General features: G+C 34.9%; 2 protein-coding genes across 3 annotated transcripts; one reads left to right on the top strand and one right to left on the bottom strand.

Annotated features, from left to right (window-relative positions):
• Positions 1 to 2,948: 2,948 nt before the first annotated feature.
• LOC105347424 (dnaJ homolog dnj-5) lies at positions 2,949 to 13,107 on the top strand. 2 transcript variants are annotated; one of them, XM_011456521.4, is made up of 13 exons: positions 2,949 to 3,095; positions 4,269 to 5,615; positions 6,938 to 7,043; positions 7,342 to 7,502; positions 8,376 to 8,427; positions 8,848 to 8,932; positions 9,388 to 9,456; positions 9,720 to 9,779; positions 9,910 to 9,957; positions 10,146 to 10,265; positions 10,513 to 10,614; positions 11,505 to 11,611; positions 12,084 to 13,107. In XM_011456521.4, the coding sequence occupies exons 2-13, from the start codon at positions 4,298 to 4,300 to the stop codon at positions 12,250 to 12,252; spliced, it is 2,397 nt and encodes a 798-aa protein (XP_011454823.3). In that variant the 5' UTR covers positions 2,949 to 3,095; positions 4,269 to 4,297; the 3' UTR covers positions 12,253 to 13,107. The 2 variants fall into 2 exon arrangements, with proteins under 2 accessions (XP_011454823.3, XP_011454824.3); XM_011456522.4 differs by having other exon boundaries at positions 2,970 to 3,054.
• A 954-nt stretch (positions 13,108 to 14,061) lies between these two features.
• LOC105347425 (tRNA:m(4)X modification enzyme TRM13 homolog) lies at positions 14,062 to 22,391 on the bottom strand. The gene is made up of 13 exons (XM_011456523.4): positions 22,235 to 22,391; positions 17,881 to 17,927; positions 17,518 to 17,584; positions 17,309 to 17,371; positions 17,078 to 17,147; positions 16,819 to 16,925; positions 16,655 to 16,733; positions 16,447 to 16,535; positions 15,904 to 15,982; positions 15,672 to 15,746; positions 15,442 to 15,550; positions 14,876 to 15,346; positions 14,062 to 14,292 (listed from the first exon to the last, which is right to left on the bottom strand). Exons 1-13 carry the CDS (start codon positions 22,355 to 22,357, stop codon positions 14,112 to 14,114), a joined length of 1,560 nt encoding a protein of 519 aa, XP_011454825.3. The 5' UTR covers positions 22,358 to 22,391; the 3' UTR covers positions 14,062 to 14,111.
• Positions 22,392 to 22,460: the final 69 nt, after the last annotated feature.

Raw genomic sequence — 22,460 nt, 5'->3', positions numbered from 1 at the left:
CAATCAAGGAAAACTTAGAGTGATTTCAATAGACTTCAACCGAACGTTATGTAGTTTCATTATTTTACATAAACAATAACGTTGTTTGTTATTATACATGTACTATACATGTATTTGACGACAAAAAAATCAAACAATATACAATTATTATGGTTTGAGATGCATTCAAGTCCAATCTACATTGTGCGAAAACATGTTTATACGTGTTATTATCTATAGGTGGCTTATTTTAAAAAGAGCGGGTTGCAGCACATCCGAAATTATTGCTGGAATATTTCTTGTTTCGATGTGACTTGCAGTTAAAGTTCCTAATGACATCGACATACAATAATGGTTACAATCAATAATTATTTTATATTTCAATAAATTGCTTTCTTTGGTGATTCATGCGGGATATGAAGGTGGTGGCATTGCCGAGAAAATACATAACATAGTCGTCGGAACCGGGGGAGGGGGGGGGTTTGGGGAGCTGAGCCCCCCACGTTTTTGCCAAATTAGACCTAACCATTAGACACATAGCATCATAGAGGGATCAGCCCCCCCCCCCCCCGCACTTTTTCTCGCAGGAAATATAATTATTCCTAAAAAGGTTGAAATATGGAGAAGTTGGAGTCATAGGCATACTAGCCCAATCCCCCCCACCCCCCCCCCCCCCCCCCCCCCCCCCCCACGGATTAGGAATTTCATGGTTTGGGGAAAAAAAATTGGTGGGTTAAATTTTTTTTTTGGAACTAAAGGTAAATTCCCCCTTCCCCCCCCCCCCCCCCCTCCCCCACGGATTAGGATTTTCATGATTTCGGGAATTAGTTTTTTTGTTCAATATTTCTGAGGATTAGTTAAGCCCCCCCCCCCCCCACTTTCAATTTGCTTCCGACGCCAGTGCATAACCCGCTAAAGCGGATTATGTAATTTTTCTGCAATGATCGCTACCTTGAAGAATCATCAAAAGAAAGCATTCTATTGTTTATATTTACATATTTCTTTTAATAAATCGATTGCAAAAAGTGAGTTAAATTAACTAAATTTCTGTTAGTGCACATCAGTGCGTTAGATAAAAGAAACACCCAAATAGTCTTCTATGGGAATTTGAGTCTGACATCATCATGATAATTTCGTGCAGTCCGTGATTTTTCTAAGGTCGCTGTAGGTTTCGACCAATCGATAAACGGGCGAATGGTATAATAGACATCCACACTACTGTGCAGTGGAAGCTATTCGACAATTTCATCAGATTAAAATTAGATCCTCGAAGCTCCCGATAATTAACGATATGTCGACAGAAATTGCGTAGAAAATTGGAAATAATGTAGAGAGAATTCTTTAACAATCGTCCTTTCAAAAGATACAATTTGAGATATTTTATAATACCAGGTAATTAGAATTGGAACGCAAGCAGGCTGATTTAGTGTATATTCTAAATTGTTCAAACACTGAGCCTGATACCAATGATAGGCCCCAAAGAGAGTGGTAATTTCAACAAAGGAATATTAAAAGCAAATATCCTTTTCATATTACAATGCAAGCATTCTGAGAAAGAGTAGATTATAAAGTGTTCAACACACTTCCCCACCCCCTTCCGCTGCAAACGTAACAAAAAATAGCGTTATTTAATCTTTTAAAATAATAATGATTTATTTGTAAGTAAAATAAATTAATGATAATGGTGTTTTTCATCAGATTTGCGAGTATTTTTATTTATTTTTTCTTTTCTTCTTTTGGTCAATACCCTTTACTTATAGTTGTGTTATGTACACCAAATTGCTCTGTAATCTATACTTGATATTACATGTATTTAATGCAGGTGTGAAGGCAGCTAGCATTGCAGGAAAAATACATAACTCGAGTTAGCATATTTTAATCAATCTCTGAATCATTGCATCTATTATATATAAAAATTGTTTACATTTGCACCAAAATGTGCTATCTGAAACTATTGTAAATCATTTTTCATCTTTATATGTATTTACACATATATGACATTGTGTTTGCAATTGAAAAAAATCTTGTATGTCAATTATTGTACAGCGAGAGAGATACATAAGTATTAGAACTAACGCCCAATCCCTTTTATGAAATAAGTTCAAACCAAACCGTAAAAAGTGACAAAAATTAATCATATCATTATTGTCCATCGGCAGGTTACAAAAAGTAACTGTCAATTCTGCCATATGTGTGAATTTAAGGTTACGCTACAAAGTCCGCGGAGTACTTGCCTATATCAATGTAGTTTAGTTTCGAACGATCATTCAAGAAATATTATACTATAGCAAATTAGTAAACTCCAAAACTACTTGGGTTTAAGTTGACATTTATTTCTTAAGTTTTTTTTTTAAACTGGAGCAATGCGTATATTATATCATACATGGACAGATCTTCTATATAAATACCTGATTTATAGGAATTTAGTGTTGGTTGGCTTGGCTAGCGAAGATGGATGTATTAATTGTTAGCCATGTTACAATTAATAAATTATTTACATTATGAATAGTAAATATAGAACCCATACCGCTATTCTTATGATTTTAACGATTTTGAGAAGTTGTGGTTCACCCTCCCCCTTTTTTTTGCTTGTCGAGATTTTTTTTAGATAAATCTGTCTACCCCCACCACCGGCCCCTACTTTGAAAAACGAGCACTGCATGCCTGATGACAGAATCATGAACGGAACCAGAAAGTTTTGCCAGGATGGGTTCGAGACCTATTTTTGTAATTTAATGTGTGAATTTAAAAAAAAAAAAAAATTCCAGTGGGGGATGTTACCGAGTTTGTCCTCCCGACCCCCCCCCCCCCCCCCCCTAGATCCGTGCATAACTTTTTTATGATATCATCGATCATCCTCATAATATTGCACCTTCAATGCAAGTTACTGTTAAAACAATCGATCTGATGTTGTTCATAACAGCGTGCCGTAAACTTTCATTTTTTGGCATTTTAAGGCTTCCATACATTTTGATCTCGTCGTATCTCGTTGCTATTATTGACTTTCTGCTGATGTCACGTGACAGGTGCGAGACTTTTCGAGTTGACAACTGCAAGTTCCATGCCGATGAAGATGTACGACAAGTCACTGTGATTTTTATTCCCTAAGATTTCATGTATGTAAGAATGTGTGATGATTAGTTTGTAAAGTGGATGGTTGATTCGTTGTATAATAATGTATCCGGAAATGCACTGGGAATTACAATAATGGTTCCTTATCATTTCTCAGAGTGAAAAAGAAAGAAGTAGAATGTTCGCTTTTGAAAACGCAGTTCTGAGAGATGGATTGTGAAAGAATGTTGTTCTTCTTACATAGGCATTTTTGAAATTGTTTTATTGATTAATCTTGAAAAAATAACACTAAGCAGTAAACATTGAATGGTTACACATCATGTCTAGGTTATGGTTCTGCAACTGGCAGGTGATGTGCATGCTTTGTTCTCTTTGGAGGCATGTATGTTGATAAGTCGAGTTTGATGAAAACACTGATGAACCAGGAATATTGACAGTCCAACGTAATTCTATGAAACATTTGCAGTAAGAGATGTTTAGGTTACACAATTCTGTAAAGATGGCTCCCAGCCTCCATGCAGTGACTCGGCATCTTATTACTTTTTCAAAACAAAAATACAAACTCGAGTTCACTATACCAGCAGTCATCCAAGCTGGTAATCAATTTGTTTATAACTTCATAAATTTGAAAGGACAATCACAAGTTTAGATCACTTTGCATATCAAAAGGCCACTTTTCAGAGGTTAAATTATACTATATAGTCAGTCCCACTATATTTATGATGATTTTTAATAAAAAATACATGTACACATACTTGTGAAAGAAGTGCAATTGAATATGATGAGAGGGAAAATTTCCAAGATAACTTAATTGACACATCATTTTTCACTCGAAAAAATTCACAGGAACCAACATATATCTTACGGAGATTTATAATGAGGGATGTTTACATCTTTTCTCCATTCAGAAGTCACTCGGTAAATACATGTGCTGCACTCGCCCTAATGGTTGCACTGTAAACATGTCAAAATGGACATAAATGGACATACAGGCAATTGATAATCTATCAAACTCATTGGCTTATACTAGCACTCCTGGGTATACCCACATTACAGTTCCTAACTGTATGAGAGAAAAAAAAACCCAGAATCACCATTGCCCTCAAACCCATTCACTTTTGCTTAAAAGGTGCCTATATATTAAAATGAGGAAATAATTAATTTTACTAACACTGGTCACTTTAACCTGTACCATTTATAATATATTTTTATTGTAGAAAATTCATACTGGAAGAGGTATTAATAAATGGCTGAATCACATGCAAGAAAAGACCAGCAACCATCAGCAGATGGAGTTCCTTTTATGAGAGAAGATCTTAACAGTTCAGTCCCATTGTACAGAGGTTGGACTCAGTTTAGTGGAATGCCAACACACAACGTCACTGACAATTCCACCCCAGAGATTCACTGGGAAACTTTTAGTCCTAGCAATCCCTCTTTTGATCAGATTTACACTAATTTGGATCCCAACGCAGAATACCTGAGCCAGATACTAACCAACATTCGGAATAATCCTAGTGGCATTGAGACAGACCCTCGCTTGGCTGATCAGAGTTTGCAAGGTAATTCTAGTTTTCATGCTGCAAGCCTTGAAGGACAGTCCATGTATGCTGAGACCCTTAACAGTTGGAATAACTACGATCCTTTTGCAACTACTGAAGTGTTGAAAGCTTCTCAAGAACCAGTTGAAAATGCTCAGATGAAATCTAAACCTTCATATTCAGATATAGCTAAATCTCTTAAATCTAAACCAATTCAACAAAATAAAGAAAAAGAAGAAGTTGATGCACCAAAGAAAAAGTGTCCCGAACCACCTGTAGGAAAGCATCATAAACAATTCAACCGTAAAGGTTCCCACACACAGAAACCACATTCGAAAGGGCATAAACAAATGTCTGATCACATGGAGTCCAAAGTAAAGCCCAACTCTAAGTATGGTTTGGACAAATTTGAAGACATGAGCAAGATTGAGTCCGGTAGTATGAAAAGTGAGAGTGTGGAGAGTATTCCTCTGCTGTCAAGGAAGGGTAGCACCAGCAGTGTTAGCAGTGGAACTAGTGGAATTGAAGAAATCCATTTGTCCAAAGGACCTGTGACAGGAGCAAAGAAAGATAACTCTGGGCAGAGGACCAAATTGGAGGGTAAGCAAGAAAAGCCCCAACCATCAAAACCTGCTGATAAAGCATTCTTTGATCCTAGAAGAATTTTTCAACAAAACAAGTCTCCAAAAGATGTTCCGAAGGGCTCAACCGAGTCAACTGTTTTAAACAATGGGAAACCAATGGGAAGATCAAAATCCACCTCAGAGAATCACAGGAAGTCATCAGATTACATCAATAATGATCTTAGAGATGCCAAGAAAAAGACCAACCAGCCCAATGCAAACAAAGAGCCAGAGAAGAAAGAAAATGCTAATGTTGGTGGTGGAAGCAATAGTAGTGGGAGCAGAAATGACAGGAAACAGAAGAACACTGCTGCTCAGACCGACGGTCACCCAGCCGTGACCAGACGGAGGAAGACCAAGTCTGCCCAGCACCAGTACTCGTTTGATCAGGAATATGTCGGTAAGGCTATTTAAATAATATAGATAGTACTTGGTCATTTCTTCTGAGAGTCTGCATGCTACTTCTGTGTTTTGACTGTTCATGTCTGTAACAGAAGAAATTAGTTTGTGATTTTTACAGCAAAATAATGACAAAGTTGGATAGAGTAGAATACCCATTTATTGTGGTAGCATGCTTAAAGTACAAAAAGTGATTCATAATACAAGATCTTTGTGTATTGAAAAAATTCATCATAATGTAAGCAGAATAAAACCTTACAAATGTTAGTGTAGAACCTTCTTGGTACATATTTTGATAAACAAGACACAATCCTTGAACTTGCATTGTGTAGTACAAGGGAATGTGTCATGGAATCACTCCCTGACCCAAGTTGTCTAGGAACACCAGTACCTGCAATAGATAAATCTATTTTCAGAAAATACAAGACCTATTTAAGATTAAACCAGGTTACAATAGTACATCAACTAGTATTATATATGAAAGCATTTTGGGCTCTTAGTACTATTCATTAAAAATAAAATTGTGAAGAGAAATATCTGCCAACGACTTCTAGAGAAAATTTTATTTGGACAGTTTTCATTAGAGACCCTAGGACCCCTTTTGTGAAAAACAGAATATGAAAATTGATATTCTCAGAATATAGACATGTATGTCAATAGAGTACAAAGGCCCTTTTTATCAGCAAAATGTTTATTTTAGTAAAAGAAATCTTCTAATTATATGCTACTGTAAAGTCAAATTTCATTTTGAATTTAACCTTCGGTAACAGCTTTGACGCATTGAATATATATTGACAGATGTTTTTTTTTTAATTTGAGATTTAAATTTTTTTATTTAGTTGTATAGCAGAGGTGATCAGTGTTTAATTCTCAGGAGGAATCATTGTCAAATATAATTAATTGATCAATATTTTGAAATCCTTTTCTGAAGTGCCTGTGATATAATTATTTGTGTTAAAGGATTTAACCAACATGCATGGTAATTATTACATACCAGTAGTTTAAAAGTCATTCATTGGGAGGGGGTCTTTGAATATTGCAATAAATTCAAGGAGCATGGAATTTATTTAAAAATAATTGAAAAAATAACAAGTATTTAATAATCATAAGTATCATTGAGATTATTTTCTGTGATAAGAGCCGGTATATGCACTTGAGACATTTTATCAATTGTTGATGCAAGTATATGGGAACATGTCTCAGTCGGAAGTTTTATCTGCATGGGTGTATGTAGGAAGTCAAGCAAGCTGTTGTGTTATCACAGGGCTGCCTGGCTGGCTTTTTCATGGTGTATTATGACTGGGAAGTTTACGTTTATTTCAGATGAATGGATTAATTACATATTAGAGAAAATCAAGAAAGGATTAGCATACTTGTGGTCTGTTCTCATTACGCTTCTTCTCCTGTTGCTTGGACTAGTGGCATATTTGTAAGTAGAAACGTATACTGCAGTTCAATATCATTAAGATATTTGTGAATGTTAAAATCTGGATGGAATGTCATTCATTCATCTAGCATTTCGTGTAATTTGATTTTAGTGGTTGGAAAGATGCACTTATTTAAGAAATGTATTTGAGTATACTGGTAAATCATATTAAGAAAGAATACAGAGACTTTTAAGTGCTGCCTGGGATAAAGCAAAGTCTGTGTTGCTGCTATTTTTTCATTCACTCTTGATTATAACAACTTGTGGCTTTTAAAATAAGCTGTGTATTCATATCTTGTAGAGTGACTGTGTGTGTTCACATCATTACATGGGCATGGAGCAAAGTATCTACAGTTGTCAAGACTAAGTTGTTTCAGAAGTATTTTAAGAAACAACTTCCATCAAACCCAGAACCAGAATTAAGAATAGGACTGGAATCCAATATAGATTTACCTTCAACAGGTACACATTTGAATTCTCTTTCAGACAAAGTGTAAACTATATAAAGCAAGACAAAACAGATACCTGTATGACATGTCTCATGTACATTCATAATGAAAAGAAGTTTTATTAAATACAAATACTGATGTTAAAATATTTTCTTCTTCTTTATTTCAAAATATATCATCATTGTGCAATTATGTACATTGAAACACACTAAGGACATTTTGTAACTATAACCCCCATGGCACATTTTGAGTGTTTCTCTTTTTGTGTAAAGTTATATAATTTGTGTGAGAAATTTGATTAAAAACAAACATTTAAGGGAAAATACAAAAACACAATGAATTAATATGGATTATCATTTAAAAAATGGGGGGCGGGGGGATACTATTTAGGAACAGTTTAGGTTGGATTAAAGTTTTTTTCCCTCTATGATAGATAAAAGCGAGTGTTTTTATTTGATGCAGTATGCATGCATGGGATTTTTCATTCAACCACTTAGTACAGACAGGAAGAGTTCTTGTTGTAATCTGTTCTCAGAATTATTGTGATATAAATAGATGGGTTTAGTAAACATGTACATGTAGATCTGTAAATAGAATTTGCTGAAACAGTTTTGAATTGTCAGCCGTTTCCAAACCTGTTCAGTAAGCTATCTTATTAAGATGTTCAGTATGCTATCTTACTAAGATGATTAGCAAATTGTCTTACTAAGATGTTTAGTAATTTATCTTACTAAGATCTTACTAAGATTCCAAACCAGTTCAGTAAGATGTTCCAGTTTATATGACAATATTTATCAATGTGTGACTATCCTTAAAATGGGGGCAATACATCAAAACAAGAACGAAAAATTAGGTACAATATGTCAATATATTGAGGTTTTTTCAGGTGAAGAGGCCATGCAGAGACTTCTAGCTTGTAAGGGAAAAGATCCATATAGGTAAATGACAGTTTTATTCTGTTGTTTTGTGGAAAGGTGTGTCTCATAGCAAATGATATGATGGCAGTTTCCCCAACTTCATGTTATGAAAAAGAATAACAATGCTGAAAATGTGAATATGAGCACACAGTTATGAATTTCATTTGTAGAGAATTATTTCCTTGTAAATATCCCCTTTTAATTTATGTACCAGCATGCCATATCAGTTTGATACCTGAAATAAGAGAATAGTACATGTTATACTTGAATTTTAAGGAAAGGGATGGGGGAGCTCTGGACCCAGCTGGAAATCTCAGATTTGTTATCCAATCCATTCTGTAAATGTATCAAAAATAGACCTTAGACATTCCCAGCAAGGAACAAGTGCACACCTAAAATTTCCAAGAAATTTTACATGTATTTTTTTTTTTTCAAATTTAGCATTCTAGGATTAAGATATGATGTTGCTGATGATGAAGTAAAGAAATATTACAGAAAACAAGCTGTACTAGTCCATCCTGACAAGGCAAGTCTTACCGTATGCTAAGTAACTGTCAGTCACTAATATGAAATCTTACCGTATGCTAAGTAACTTTCAGTCACTAATATGAAATCTTACCGTATGCTAAGTAACTGTCAGTCACTTACATGAAATCTTATGTATGTTAAGTAACTGTGAATCACTAAGATGAAGACAAACCGTATGCTAAGTAACTGTGAATCACTAAGATGAAGACAAACCGTATGCTAAGTAACTGTGAATCACTAAGATGAAGACAAACCGTATGCTAAGTAACTGTCAATCACTAAGATGAAGACATACCTAATGCTAGGTAACTGTCAATTACTTAGATGAAGACATACCTTATGCTAGGTAACTGTCAATCACTAAGATGAAGACATTATATTCTCTTATTTATATGAAATCTCTGTCAAACTTTAGATAAATTAAAAGTGTTTAATATTTATTTTCCTTCACAGAATACTCAGCCTGGTGCTGAAGAGGCTTTCAAAATTTTGGGTCATGCCTTCGAATTGATAGGAGAGCCAGTAAGTCTTTGTTGCCTGAAGAAAGTTTTGCATTTAATTAAAAACATTGACATTTTTAAAATATCTATACAAAAGCAGAGGTGTAGTGAACTGATATACATGTATTTACAGGGAAATGTTATGATGTATATACAGTACTTCTGCAAAATACCATATTATTGAAATGATGTTTTAATAATGATATAGAAGTTTACACTGTTGAATTTATGCATTTGATGATACAAAAGATATCGGAATTCACTAATTTAATACATCTTTGATAGGAAAAACGTAGACTTTACAACTGCCAGATGGAAGAAGCAAGTCAAGCTGAAGCAGCCATGGTAATATTTCTATAGTTTTATACTGTAATCAAGTAAATCATTAAAAGTAATTTTAACATATATGACATTTAAAGCTTCAGTGCTGTATAGTATAGTATGTAATCATTAAAGAAAGAAAATTTCATTGCAGAGAGAATTCAATGATCTTCTAACAAACCTCCAAGACAAGATTCAAGAGGTAAGAATGCTGCAGGTTTTGGTAATTTCAAGAGAAGACATTTATGATAATGAAGTTGTAGTTAGACACATTTATATTTAGTTATTAACATAAATATGTAAAACTACATATTTATTAACATAAATATGTAGTTTTACATATACCTGGTATATGTTAATGACTAAATGTGTGTTATCAAATGTTACTAGGCAGCCAATCTGATGCGCTGTGATAACTGTGGGGGAAAACACAAGAGAGTTCCTATTGACAGGCCATGGTACAGCTCCCGATTTTGCAAACGGTGCAATATAAGACACTCGGCCAAAGAGGTGAGAGAAAATGAGTACATGTTAACACCTGGTCAGACTTATGCCTTGACTAACTGTCAATGGATGAAAGCTTTTTTCAATGACTTGGTATTGACAATAAGAAACACTGTGTGCATGGTCCATGTAATTCACATATACAAATTATGATTGCTTTTCTAAATTATTTGATATCTTACATGTAGTATGTCAGTATACACTGCCAAATGTATCAGCAGTTTGCAGTTATATTGAAATTTGTATTTTTTAGGGTGATGTATGGGCAGAAACCACAGTATTTGGGTTTTTATGGCATTACTTCGCATGTATGGAAGGAAAGATATACGATATTACAGAGTGGGTCTCATGCAAAGTAAGTGATTTGGAAAATCAATTATCGTAAAGTCTCATCTATAACACACACTTTTTAAAGCCAAAATTAGATAAAAAGTGGGGGTTGCGTGCGATACATAGGAACAAAATTTTGCCCCATTCGTTCAGGCAGTGATTCTGGATACCGCGGGTGCATGACTGCCGATATTCACAGGGGGTTCTCAATGCAGGAAGATTAGCAATTATTATGATTTGATTTAACTTGCTTTTTGTGTCCAGTTATGAAGTTAAACATAATTGCTTTACATAGACACTGTTAAAAATACCTTCATCATTTGATAATGACAATATATGACATATACCGGTATACGTTTCTTTACTGTGTAATGTTTACTGTAAGAACAATCAAAGAATTGGACTATAATTAATCAATCAAATCATTTCTTTTGATGTTATTTGGTTTAGATATGCAAACTTTATTGCTTATTATCAATTTGATTACATTATTAATGACTTTTCAAAAATCTTGATTGGAAAATTTCTGTTCTTTGGATGCATATTATACATAGGAACAGTGTTTTTTTTCTCGGCATTTTACACCCAACTTTGGGTGGTGTGTATTATGCACGGTTGAGTGTTATACACGAAACTATATGGTATTACATGTTTTGATATCAAAAACATAATCATCATAAAATGTTTCTCAAGAGATACATGTATTAACCTGTCTTAGAAGTGTAAAAGTTGCCTTTTAACGGTACGGTAACGTACTACATTATTATAAATTACCCATATGTTGCTTAGCTACCATGTAAATTTTTATCTATTTCAACCAACTACATGTAATTCTGACTCTTTTTTGGGGTCAACTACCGGTAATCTTGGTTTTGTCTTGTCACTTCAGATTCTTTCTTTTTTAATTGTTGACAGAAGGACTATTTCAAGCATATGCAGCCCAATGCTCACCATGTGTTTTACAGAATTGCCACAGAAGGAGGTCGAAATTCAAATAGTAATCAACAACATGGAAGATCTGGGTAAATATAGAGTACATGTACATGTATTTGTAAGCTTGGTTAATATACATGTTCAGTAGTGAGCATTCAGGTGATTGAAAGTATATTATAAGAAGTTCTTCTTTGAGTTTAATGAGGAGATCATTATGGTTGGGGCATAATCAAACCCAATAAAGCCCAAGGGCTTTACGATAGATTTGATCATGCTCCTGCCATTATAATTCCCTTATAATATTCAAAGAATGAAAATTTTCAGCAATTTTAGGATTGAATATTATTTATATTTTTATGTTTTTATTTTGTAAAATTAAGCCAACCATGTTTGCACCCCAACAGTATATCACTTGCGTCATTGAAGAAATTAATTGAACAATGCGTCACTAATTTGATTCGTAGTGTTATCAAAGACACTGGAAAATGTAAATATTAGTATTTTATTGCAAAAAGGTAGCATGGACTCTCTGTTACACGATAATTGCTTCTTTTGTTACAGTGAAGCAGACCTAGAGGACTTCATAAATCATTTATTTCATCAAGCAATGAGCACGGAACAAAATGGCAACGCTCAATGGCAACCCCCGTCACAGTCTCAACCCCCAGCCCCGGGCTGGGGGGCGGCCAGTGCTGCTAAGAAGGCCCGCCGCAGAAAGAAGAAACATTGACTTCCCCAACACTGCCTTAATTGATAGTCCATTTCTGTATACATGGTTTAATTGTTCACTTATAACACATCAATGTCTCCTTTTATGCAAACAGTAGAAATGTTATATGCTTTTTGTGAAACATATCTAATATTTTTGTTTTTTATGTTTTTTTTGTTCCAACTTCTCATGTACAACTCATTGCTCTAGAAATGAAGCATGTAGTGTACTCAAGATACCCTACAGATCTGTGAGGCTTAGGTAATGTGTTAAGTGATTTCAGGAAACTTTTTCTAAACTGTTTCATAACACAATAGTTTGTATTATTGATTGTTCTCTACCTTCCATATAAAGAAATATCTTGCCATTTGTTGATTTTTATAGGTCAGAAGTGGTGCTTAGGATAGGATATATCAAGTGCCAAAATCTGATGGAAGAAACTTTCATTTTAAGTGCAAAGTGTAATGAAGTAACATTTCTGTTTATGGTATCGCAAGTTGATTAAAGATAGTTCCAAATAGTCATTTTGCCTCCATCAACATGTAGGTAATCATGTGATATTTGTGCATGTATACAAGTACATGATAGCTGATAGAATTCAAATTTTTTGTCTTTTACTTGGCTATTAAAGAACTTTTCTTTTATATTTTGAGATTTTGAAGCATTTTCATAATGCTGTGGACAACTAAAAGTCTACAAGGGTTGTACCAATTTTGATTGTTCTTACAACACTGATCTGTTAGAAAATTTACTGATGTGTATACAAGACTGATTTCTTTCTTTTTATTGCTGTATGATATTGTAACAATGTTTTGTTTCAATTAAAAGGATTGACAAAGTTAACAACTTTAATAATTAAAAGTTAGACAAATTGAATGTTCCTTTTTCTGTGTCAGTGAACCTATTCATTGGAAATACTAAAAAATAACGACTCCTATGGTAGGCGTCAAAGTCTGTAACAATACTTTAAGAAAAAGTATGCACTTGGTTTCAAAGTGCTGTATTTTTTTTATAAAAGCGCATTGCCACAATGCTTTGTTATATAATGTTTTTCTGCAATAATCACTACCATCATGTATGACAAACTAAGGAGTTGAATTCAGTGTTAGTAACAATCACTCCTTATAGACGGACAATAGTTATATATGCGCAAAGCGAATTACCGTAGGTCTGTTGTCCTTAATAGTTTGTCACTTTTCAAGTGTCGTCTGATAAATATTTTCAGAACCCTTTTCTACATGAACATCAAACTTAATGCACAGTTACCTCCATAAGTATTGATTTGAGGTCAAAAGTCAACTATTTGCTCAATTGTGAATGGATTTAATCTTGTGCAAAGGTATCCTCTAGAGAGAAGATGACTTGTATCAACAAATTGGAAATGGGGTTAAATTATGGTACTCTGGACATCTGAAAATATTTTCATTTCTGTAGTGTATACACGAAAATATTTGAACCACTTTTATTTTTGCCCTTGTTGCCTGCAGGGAATTAAAAACTGGGCGAATTCCAATGTCTCAGATTATCTCTTTTTGTACACAACTGTGTCTGGGCAAATTCAAGATGGGGCAAAATGCAAATTCACACGGGTGAAAGTAACCCTGTATACAATATCTCAAGAACAATTACTTCAGACATGGTATTAGTAAAAGAGAAGATGATCACAATTGACTGAGGTCAGGAAAACTTGGGTCAAAGGTCAAACTAATTATATATAGAGAGAGTTGCATGCAAGTTTTGATCTGTCAGAAAGTATTGGAAGTCCTCAAAAGTATGCTGTAGTTTGGTGCAGCCATGGTGATATTTTATGCACTTATACAAAGATAACTGGAGAGATGAGTGTCTTTATTGATAAAACCATTTATTTTTATATATATCTATCAGCTTGCAATATTTGCTACAATCACAACATTTTCAGGAGTCAGTTTTTCCTCTATGTATGTTTTGAGTTGGCTCTGAAGTCCACAGTTTCTCAGGTAGAGGACCCGACCATAGTCGATCAGTCTCTTACACTTCCTGCCTATCTCCTCTCTCTGAGCGGGCGACATGTGTAGGTCAGTCCTATAGAAAGATATGAAAATGACACGGCTAGTGGAAATCTGTTTTTAAAAATGGTATAAACCAGAATATGTTACAAACTAATTGACTCTAAAGCATGTAGACTGGAATATCAATGTTGCATGTACATGTAAAGATAGGGGAAATGGGTACATGTATTGTAAAAGTGGTTATTTACACGTGGGGGAAATTTACATTACCGGTAGTTACGTGATAGGCTTGGAACCGCAATGAATACCCCTTCATGAATGGCTACAAACATTGAAACTTCAGAGTTGTAAACAATGCAACCGCATATTTCATATCCATGCATATTGTTTGTCGATAGAAAAACGCATACTTGACCATCAGCGTTAATAACCACCTTTACAGTAATTGTCACAGCAGGGCAACAAAAAGTTAGAAGAAAAGGATCAACTATCTAAGGACAAGTCAATAGTTTGGTTTTGATATAACATGTGCTGTTGAACATCAATTACTGTTTATTAAGTCATCAGGATTGGGACCATGACATTTTTATCATGTAACCATGACCTACTGCAATACACAACCAGTATGTGTTATTAAAGGATAAGCATAAAATTACCTTGAAAACGACTGCTCTTGTCTTTGATGTTCCTCAAGGTCATTGGAACCTGTGATCTCTTTATCTTTTGTGGTTTTGCCCTCCAGTTGTGATGTTTGTCTGTTTTTGTCTTTGATATTTTTTGCCGTGCTGCTGGTTTCTGCTTGGTCTTCTTTGCTGTCTGTACACTTTGGGCTAACACCACTGATATCTCGATTTGGATCGACACCATCAAATTCTCGATTTGGGCTGACACCATCAATATCTCGATTTGGGCCGACACCAAGACTGACACCACTGATTTCTCTATTCATCTCTTCCTTGGTTTTCCAGCCATTCCAGGTTGCAGCAGTCCATCCACTGAGTTTACACAGCAGAGCAAAGTCTCGCTGAGTGAGGCCACACTTCTCCATGAACTCTTTCCCTATGTAAGTATCCCAGCTACATCGATGGTGACAACAAAGTGCAATGGTTACACCTGCCAGGGATGCTCTACAAATCAGAAGTTTGTATTCAAACAAATCTGCCAAACAATTTATCTATTATAAGTTAATCAACTTTTTTTACTATGAATTTGCTTATTTTACCTTTGAGAAGGGTTGTCCTCTGTCCTCATTTTCTTCTGTTCCGGTTGTTGTGAATGTTCCTCTGATCCTCTCAATTTTAGAGTATTAGTGACACACCGCAATGCCAAGTCTGTAGAAAAAGAAATGAAAATCGGTACAATTATCAATTGTTTAATTTTATGTAATACAGTATATACTGATAGACTTCATATTAACGTTTTCAACAACAATACAAACAGAAGCTTGCTTACCTGTTGCTCCCCCACAGAGATGTTTGCCGACCGCTACCACTGGTCTCTGACCCGTAGATACACTCTCAACATTGCCTGCTCAAATACATCATACATTCATCTACGTGTGTACTGAAACACAGGATGTTTGACTAAAGGCATGCTTCATTTATCAAAAAATACAATGGTGAAACAGTAGCTGCAAAATGTTTTATCCTAGTAAATGCAAGTATACATGTATGCTGCATCTTACCAAGATTTAAATCAGCAATATCTATGCGTAGACGTTCAAATTTGGGTCCTGTGTCCGGCCATTTGTGCCTGTTGTCTGCCTAAGAAAGAAGGTCACATCTATAGCAATGTATAATAGAAACTGCTTTACCATAAAGCATTCCCTATACAGTTTACATCTTGACCCTATTTTGGCTTCCTAATGAATTTTCTGTGTCATTGTTCAATTTAACTTTTTACTCCTACTTGTGTACGATATGGCTGTTTGCTTTCAATATTAATCCCACAATCGATTGTCCACACAAACAGAAAAATATATAATTCAAAGCACTGAACAAATGAACAGGTGGTGGCAATTCTGATGGGTTGGCCGAGATACATCAAACAAATCACTTTATTGTTGGCCTTAATTGTAATTCATTTATCCTTACTTATACAAGCAGTAAATATTGGTAATGGGCTGCTGTAATGGGGAAGAGGGACCGAGTTCTGGTAAGAATTACAATAATTGAACATCCCACAATGTACCCAGTACAGAGAAATTCCTCAGTAAAAGTCATAGTACCTTGTATCTTACATGACCATAGTCCACCAACACAAAGCCTAGGTCGGATTTGTCTGGCAACGCCTGCTGGATCCAGTGAGATAGATTACCTAGAACAGTGCACACGGAACATTTTACCTTCATAGCTCGGGCATTTTTAATGATGCTAATGCGTATGTACATGGGTAATATTATGCAGTCAGAGTAAAGATTTCTCATTTTTCCTAACCTTTGCCAGCTCCCAACTCTACAAAACAGAAACCTTCCTGTAACAAGCCCAATTTCTGAATCTGTCCGACAAGTGAAGCCTGAAAACGGACCGTTAAACAAAATGAAACTGATTTTATGCAAAATTTACCAGAAATATCATATCAAACTGAAAACACAAGATACCTGCTGTTTTCTGTGGCGTATGGCAGGGATACCAAAAGACTCGTTACCAAGTTCTTCATCCAGGCAATGATGGTGAAGGATTTCTTCATCAATAGCTTTAACATGTTCTTTAAGATGAAAAAAATTTATTATTAGATACAGCATAAGAGGTTTAGGGAGCAGTATGCTCATCATCTGAATTATTGGTACAGTCAATGAATAATTTTCTCACACTACAATTTTCATTTCAAACCCTGGTTTTACATGCCTTGTTACTAACCATCATAAAGTTTTTCAACTTTTTCAATCAAATTTTGTAGTTCAGGTGTTGAAAACTCTTTTAATGGTGTCTGTAAAATAGAGATATGAAATTATAAATATAAAAATCAAAACATTTAAAAGGTACAAGAAACTTTAAGTTAATTATTTTGATATGAAATCTTAATTTCATCTGAATTCAGATGAAGTTTGAATGTTTACTAGCTAGCTTGCGATATGTGTAAATTGGTACCTTAACTTCTGGTCCTGTTTCAACACCATCCCGGTCCATGTTTATTCCTTTGGAAAAATATGGCTGGAAAAATATTCTCTTTTCAAAATAGTTGTACAAGAAAACAGGCATCATGAAAATTTCTTTATTTTTACTGATCTAGGGTAATTCTTGCTGAATAGATATATTACGGTACACAAAAATGATAAAAAATTTTAAAGCAAAATTACCGGCATTTCCTTCTGCTGTTTTTGACATTTTTTCAGGTGTTTCTCTACACTGTCTTTGTAGCAATAACTGTTTAAACAATAAAATATTGTGTGTTTTTACAAGGATATAACTTTCTACAATTCAGATTTATCCAACAGAATAAGAGTTTGTAAATCTTTTAAAGCAGGTTTTGTAACAGAAAAGTAAGAAAGTTTGATTGGATAACATTTAATTAATCAAAATCATCTTGACAAGTAGTCAAAATGGACAATCAAACAAGTATCACAAGAGTGATCTTGTATACAATACATGCAATCTTAAAATTATCCAACAGAGGAGTGTACCTATAAATAATTTTGCAAATTGATAAAAAAAAGAATTACTGTTTCGGGTTTAATGGGCATGGTACTCTCTCTCTTCCTTGGTCAATCTGCAAAATATCTGATATGATAAACTTCAGTTTCTATGGCAGAGGAAACTAGAATATGTAGTGTAAGAAAACATAGGCAATAATAAAGATTGCAAAGCTCATGTAGACGAGGCATCCCCTTTATGAGACTACCTTTATCATATCATATGACAAGCTTAGTTATAATGAACAATATGAAAATAGCACTCTGAATGTTATGACACATAATATCATATCATGATACCATAATGTATCGTGTTATTTGTACAATTTCACACTGTATCATGATACAAATTATTAGATGCAGAACTGTAGCTCTCCGGGAAAAAAAAATATTGACAGACTGGAGAGCTACAGGGCCACCCATTGAAAAAATTGTATATTTATTGCGCAGAAAAACGTGCGCTAGTTTTCGACTGATTTACCTTATTTAAACGCACTTGCCTCGGATAGTCTTTTAAACACTATCACCAGTCCCGTAAATTCATGTGGTGCTCTTTGTTTACATGTAAAAATGGCGACTCTCGATCTCGATGTAAATTCAACATACTTGATTTTCCGAGGTCTGTAGCGTGTTTCGATGAAAGTCTGAGGCAAATAAAGAGGCAATATCAGTAGTAAATTGCATGAAGAATTTAATGGTACTAATTGTTTTCCCAGAATTTGTGTATAAATAAAGTAAATCTACAGTTTGATATAATATTGTATTTTATAATTATACTTTCATATGATATTATACAATAGCAATTCATATGAAATTGAATAACTGACTGACTGACGGATGGGTTAAAAACATTAACATTATAACCCTTACAATTTTATTGCATGGGGTATAATCCCTGATAATAATAACTTAGACACAGCCATCAAAGGGCACGTTTTTCTGCGCAATAAATATACAATTTTTTCAATGGGTGGCCCTGTAGCTCCCAGCATATATGGCAAGAATACAGTACAGTTTCCCAGTGCGACAATTCTGTAACCCAGTTACAAACGAAATCAGACTAATATAATAATAACCCTTCCTGATCTAAACTTCAACCATTCTTCAAATTTTGTATAAACCTGTGTCTTCTGTAAAACAGGGAAAATGGGGTAATGAAGGTAACACACCCGAGGCAGACCCTTATTTCTATATAAATCTCTGTTCTGAAATAAGGTTACGAGGGTTACAGACCCTTTTTTCTACACTAAGCTATGTTCTGAAACAAGGTTACAAGGGTTACGAGGGTAACAGACCCTTGTTTCTATATAAATCTCTGTTCTGAAACAGGGTTACAAGGGTTACGAGGGTAACAGACCATTGTTTCTATACTAAGCTATGTTCTAAAACAGGGTTACAAGGGTTACGAGGGTGATAGACTCTTGTTTCTATATAAATCTCTGTTCTGAAATAGGGTTACGAGGGTTACAGACCCTTTTTTCTACACTAAGCTATGTTCTGAAACAGGGTTACGAGGGTAACAGACCCTTGTTTCTATAAAAATCTCCGTTCTGAAACAGGGTTACAAGGGTAACAGACCATTGTTTCTATACTAAGCTATGTTCTGAAACAGGGTTACAAGGGTTACGAGGGTGACAGACTCTTGTTTCTACACTAAGCTATGTTCTGAAACAGGGTTACAAGGGTTACGAGAGTAACAGACCCTTGTTTCTATATAAATCTCTGTTCTGAAACAGGGTTACAAGGGTTACGAGGGTAACAGACCCTTGTTTCTATATAAATAACCTGTTTCAGAACATAGCTTAGTATAAAAACAAGGTTCTGTTACCCTCGTAACCCTTGTAACCTTGATTCAGAATATAGCTTAGTGTAGAAAAAAGGGTCTGTAACCCTCGTAACCCTTGTAACCCTATTTCAGAACAGAGATTTATATAGAAACAAAAGTCTGTCACCCTCGTAACCCTTGTAACCCTGTTTCAGAACAGAGATTTATATAGAAACAAGAGTCTGTCACCCTCGTAACCCTGTTTCAGAACATAGCTTAGTATAGAAAAAAGGGTCTGTCACCCTCGTAACCCTTGTAACCCTGTTTCAGAACATAGCTTAGTATAGAAAAAAGGGTCTGTCACCCTCGTAACCCTTGTAACCCTGTTTCAGAACAGAGATTTATATAGAAACAAGGGTCTGTAACCCTCGTAACCCTTGTAAACTTGTTTCTAAATATAGCTTAGTGTAGAAAAAAGGGTCTGTAACCCTCGTAACCCTTGTAACCCTGTTTCAGAACAGAGATTTATATAGAAACAAGAGTCTGTCACCCTCGTAACCCTTGTAACCATGTTTCAGAACATAGCTTAGTATAGAAAAAGGGGTCTGTAACCCTCGTAATTAACCCTTGTAACCCTGTTTCAGAACATAGCTTAGTATAGAAAAAAGGGTCTGTAACCCTCGTAACCCTTGTAACCCTGTTTCAGAACAGAGATTTATATAGAAACAAGAGTCTGTCACCCTCGTAACCCTTGTAACCTTGTTTCAGAACATAGCTTAGTATAGAAAAAAGGGTCTGTCACCCTCGTAACCCTTGTAACCCTGTTTCAGAACAGAGATTTATATAGAAACCAGAGTCTGTAACCCTCGTAACCCTTGTAACCCTGTTTCAGAACAGAGATTTATATAGAAACAAGAGTCTGTAACCCTCGTAACCCTTGTAACCCTGTTTCAGAACATAGCTTAGTATAGAAAAAAGGGTCTGTCACCCTCGTAACCCTTGTAACCCTGTTTCAGAACAGAGATTTATATAGAAACAAGAGTCTGTCACCCTCATAACCCTTGTAACCCTGTTTCAGAGATTTCTTTTTAAAAAATGGTCTTCCCTCTTTTAAAAAATTCATACAAGTTTTTCTTAAACGATTCACCTTAACCAGGGGCTGACAAATCCGATTGCCCGACGCCCGGGGCAAGTGATTTTTCCGATCGGGCGAGTAAAAATTTGGTAGGGACTTGCCCGTGGGCAAGTGACTTTTTAAACTTTCGCATATGTACTGAAAATGAAAGTACCGTATCTTGCCGAATATGATACGCACTTTTTTTGCTTAAATTATACACCACGATAGGATTTTCACATGGGGTTTTTTTTCAAGTGCAGTACGGGTCATCATCATTCAATAAAACTCTCACTACTGTTTCCTTAGTACTACGTATTGTTCTTGTGTTTGTTTATCGTAATGGTTAAAAACTAATCTAATCTTTGTTAGAGCCTTCAACTGCAAAAACTGTTTTGATTATAATCTGCCGATAGATAAATACTTATAAAATGGCAATTTTTAAACGTAAATTTGAGCTGTTTATTCTATGTGTAACTTCTTTGAGGTGTGTTCACCGTCTCCATGTACGCCGCCATAAATGATGCTAAAAATAGATATGTGCTTGTTATCACTCGCTAATCGTAATCATAGCCGAAATCTTTTTGAAAATTAAAATATCAGGCCTAAAATGATTAGATATACTAGTAATTAGATTAAATTAAACAACTCACTAAAGATTCATTTCACCTTTATTTTTAACACCTCTGTGGCCTTATTGAAACTACGGTTGTGAACGCGTGTGCACTTGTCACCAATTATTTTGGACATTCACCTAAGGTGAAAGAAAACAACAAAACACCCAAAACTGTTAATAAAATGTTTGTTTTTACCTTTACAACAAATCCAGTTAACTATCAATATGAAAAGTGTTGATTTTTTCACATTCTCGAGAAAACCAAGAGGAAGAGATATTAAATCAACATCATATATATTTCATAAAGAGTATTAAAAGTGGGAAAATTTAAAATAAAGGGCAAAAACATCATACAGTATGTTTATTGTTTATTTTTAATCACAATAAAGAATTTGGTAGGGCTAGTAGATATTGAGGTAGGGCAAGTAAATTTTGCCTAGCTACTTGCCCGAGGGCAAGTGCCTAAAAAATGTATTTGTCAGCCCCTGTTAACTAAGATATACTTGGTCCTATTTTGACTCTACATAAGGATCATAATTTTTCGTTCTTTGTGTAACCGGGTTACAGAATTGCCGCATTGGGAAACTGTACTGGATTTGAGACATATCTAGCTCCCAGGTCCTCCATCCAAATTTTTTCAGACCGGCCGGGAGTTACAGACCTGCAGCTATCAGTGCACATGAGATAATAAGTAACGGATTATTTTACTGATTTTCTTTAAAAATATTTGTATATGTTCTAAATATACTAACTATTGTTCTACAATTCATGTATGGGAAAAGATAGATAGTATTTATTTATCACTGAAAACTTCAGAGTATACTTGACATATATCTTCTTTTGCTGACTATTTCAAAGTTATTTCTCTAAAACATATTTTGAATGATACCCCAAGAATCCCTGCATGCTCTGGGCAATATTTTCCATTTGCAGTCGATTTAAATCTACAATAGCGTTTCTTTTTTGTCAAGAAGAACGCACATTGATTTTCGTTGAGTTTATCCATCTGCATTACAAGTGAAAGTGAAAGTACTCGATGCGGACCTACAGTTTGTAACGTGTTGTAAACTATCATTTTTATTTCAACATTTGATTCAGTCTTTATTTTCTTAATA

The sequence above is a fragment of the Magallana gigas genome, chromosome 7, assembly GCF_963853765.1.
Source record: "Magallana gigas chromosome 7, xbMagGiga1.1, whole genome shotgun sequence".
Classification (NCBI taxonomy): domain Eukaryota; kingdom Metazoa; phylum Mollusca; class Bivalvia; order Ostreida; family Ostreidae; genus Magallana; species Magallana gigas.
Note: the sequence above shows the minus strand (reverse complement) of the source record. Positions and strands in the feature narration are given on the sequence as shown.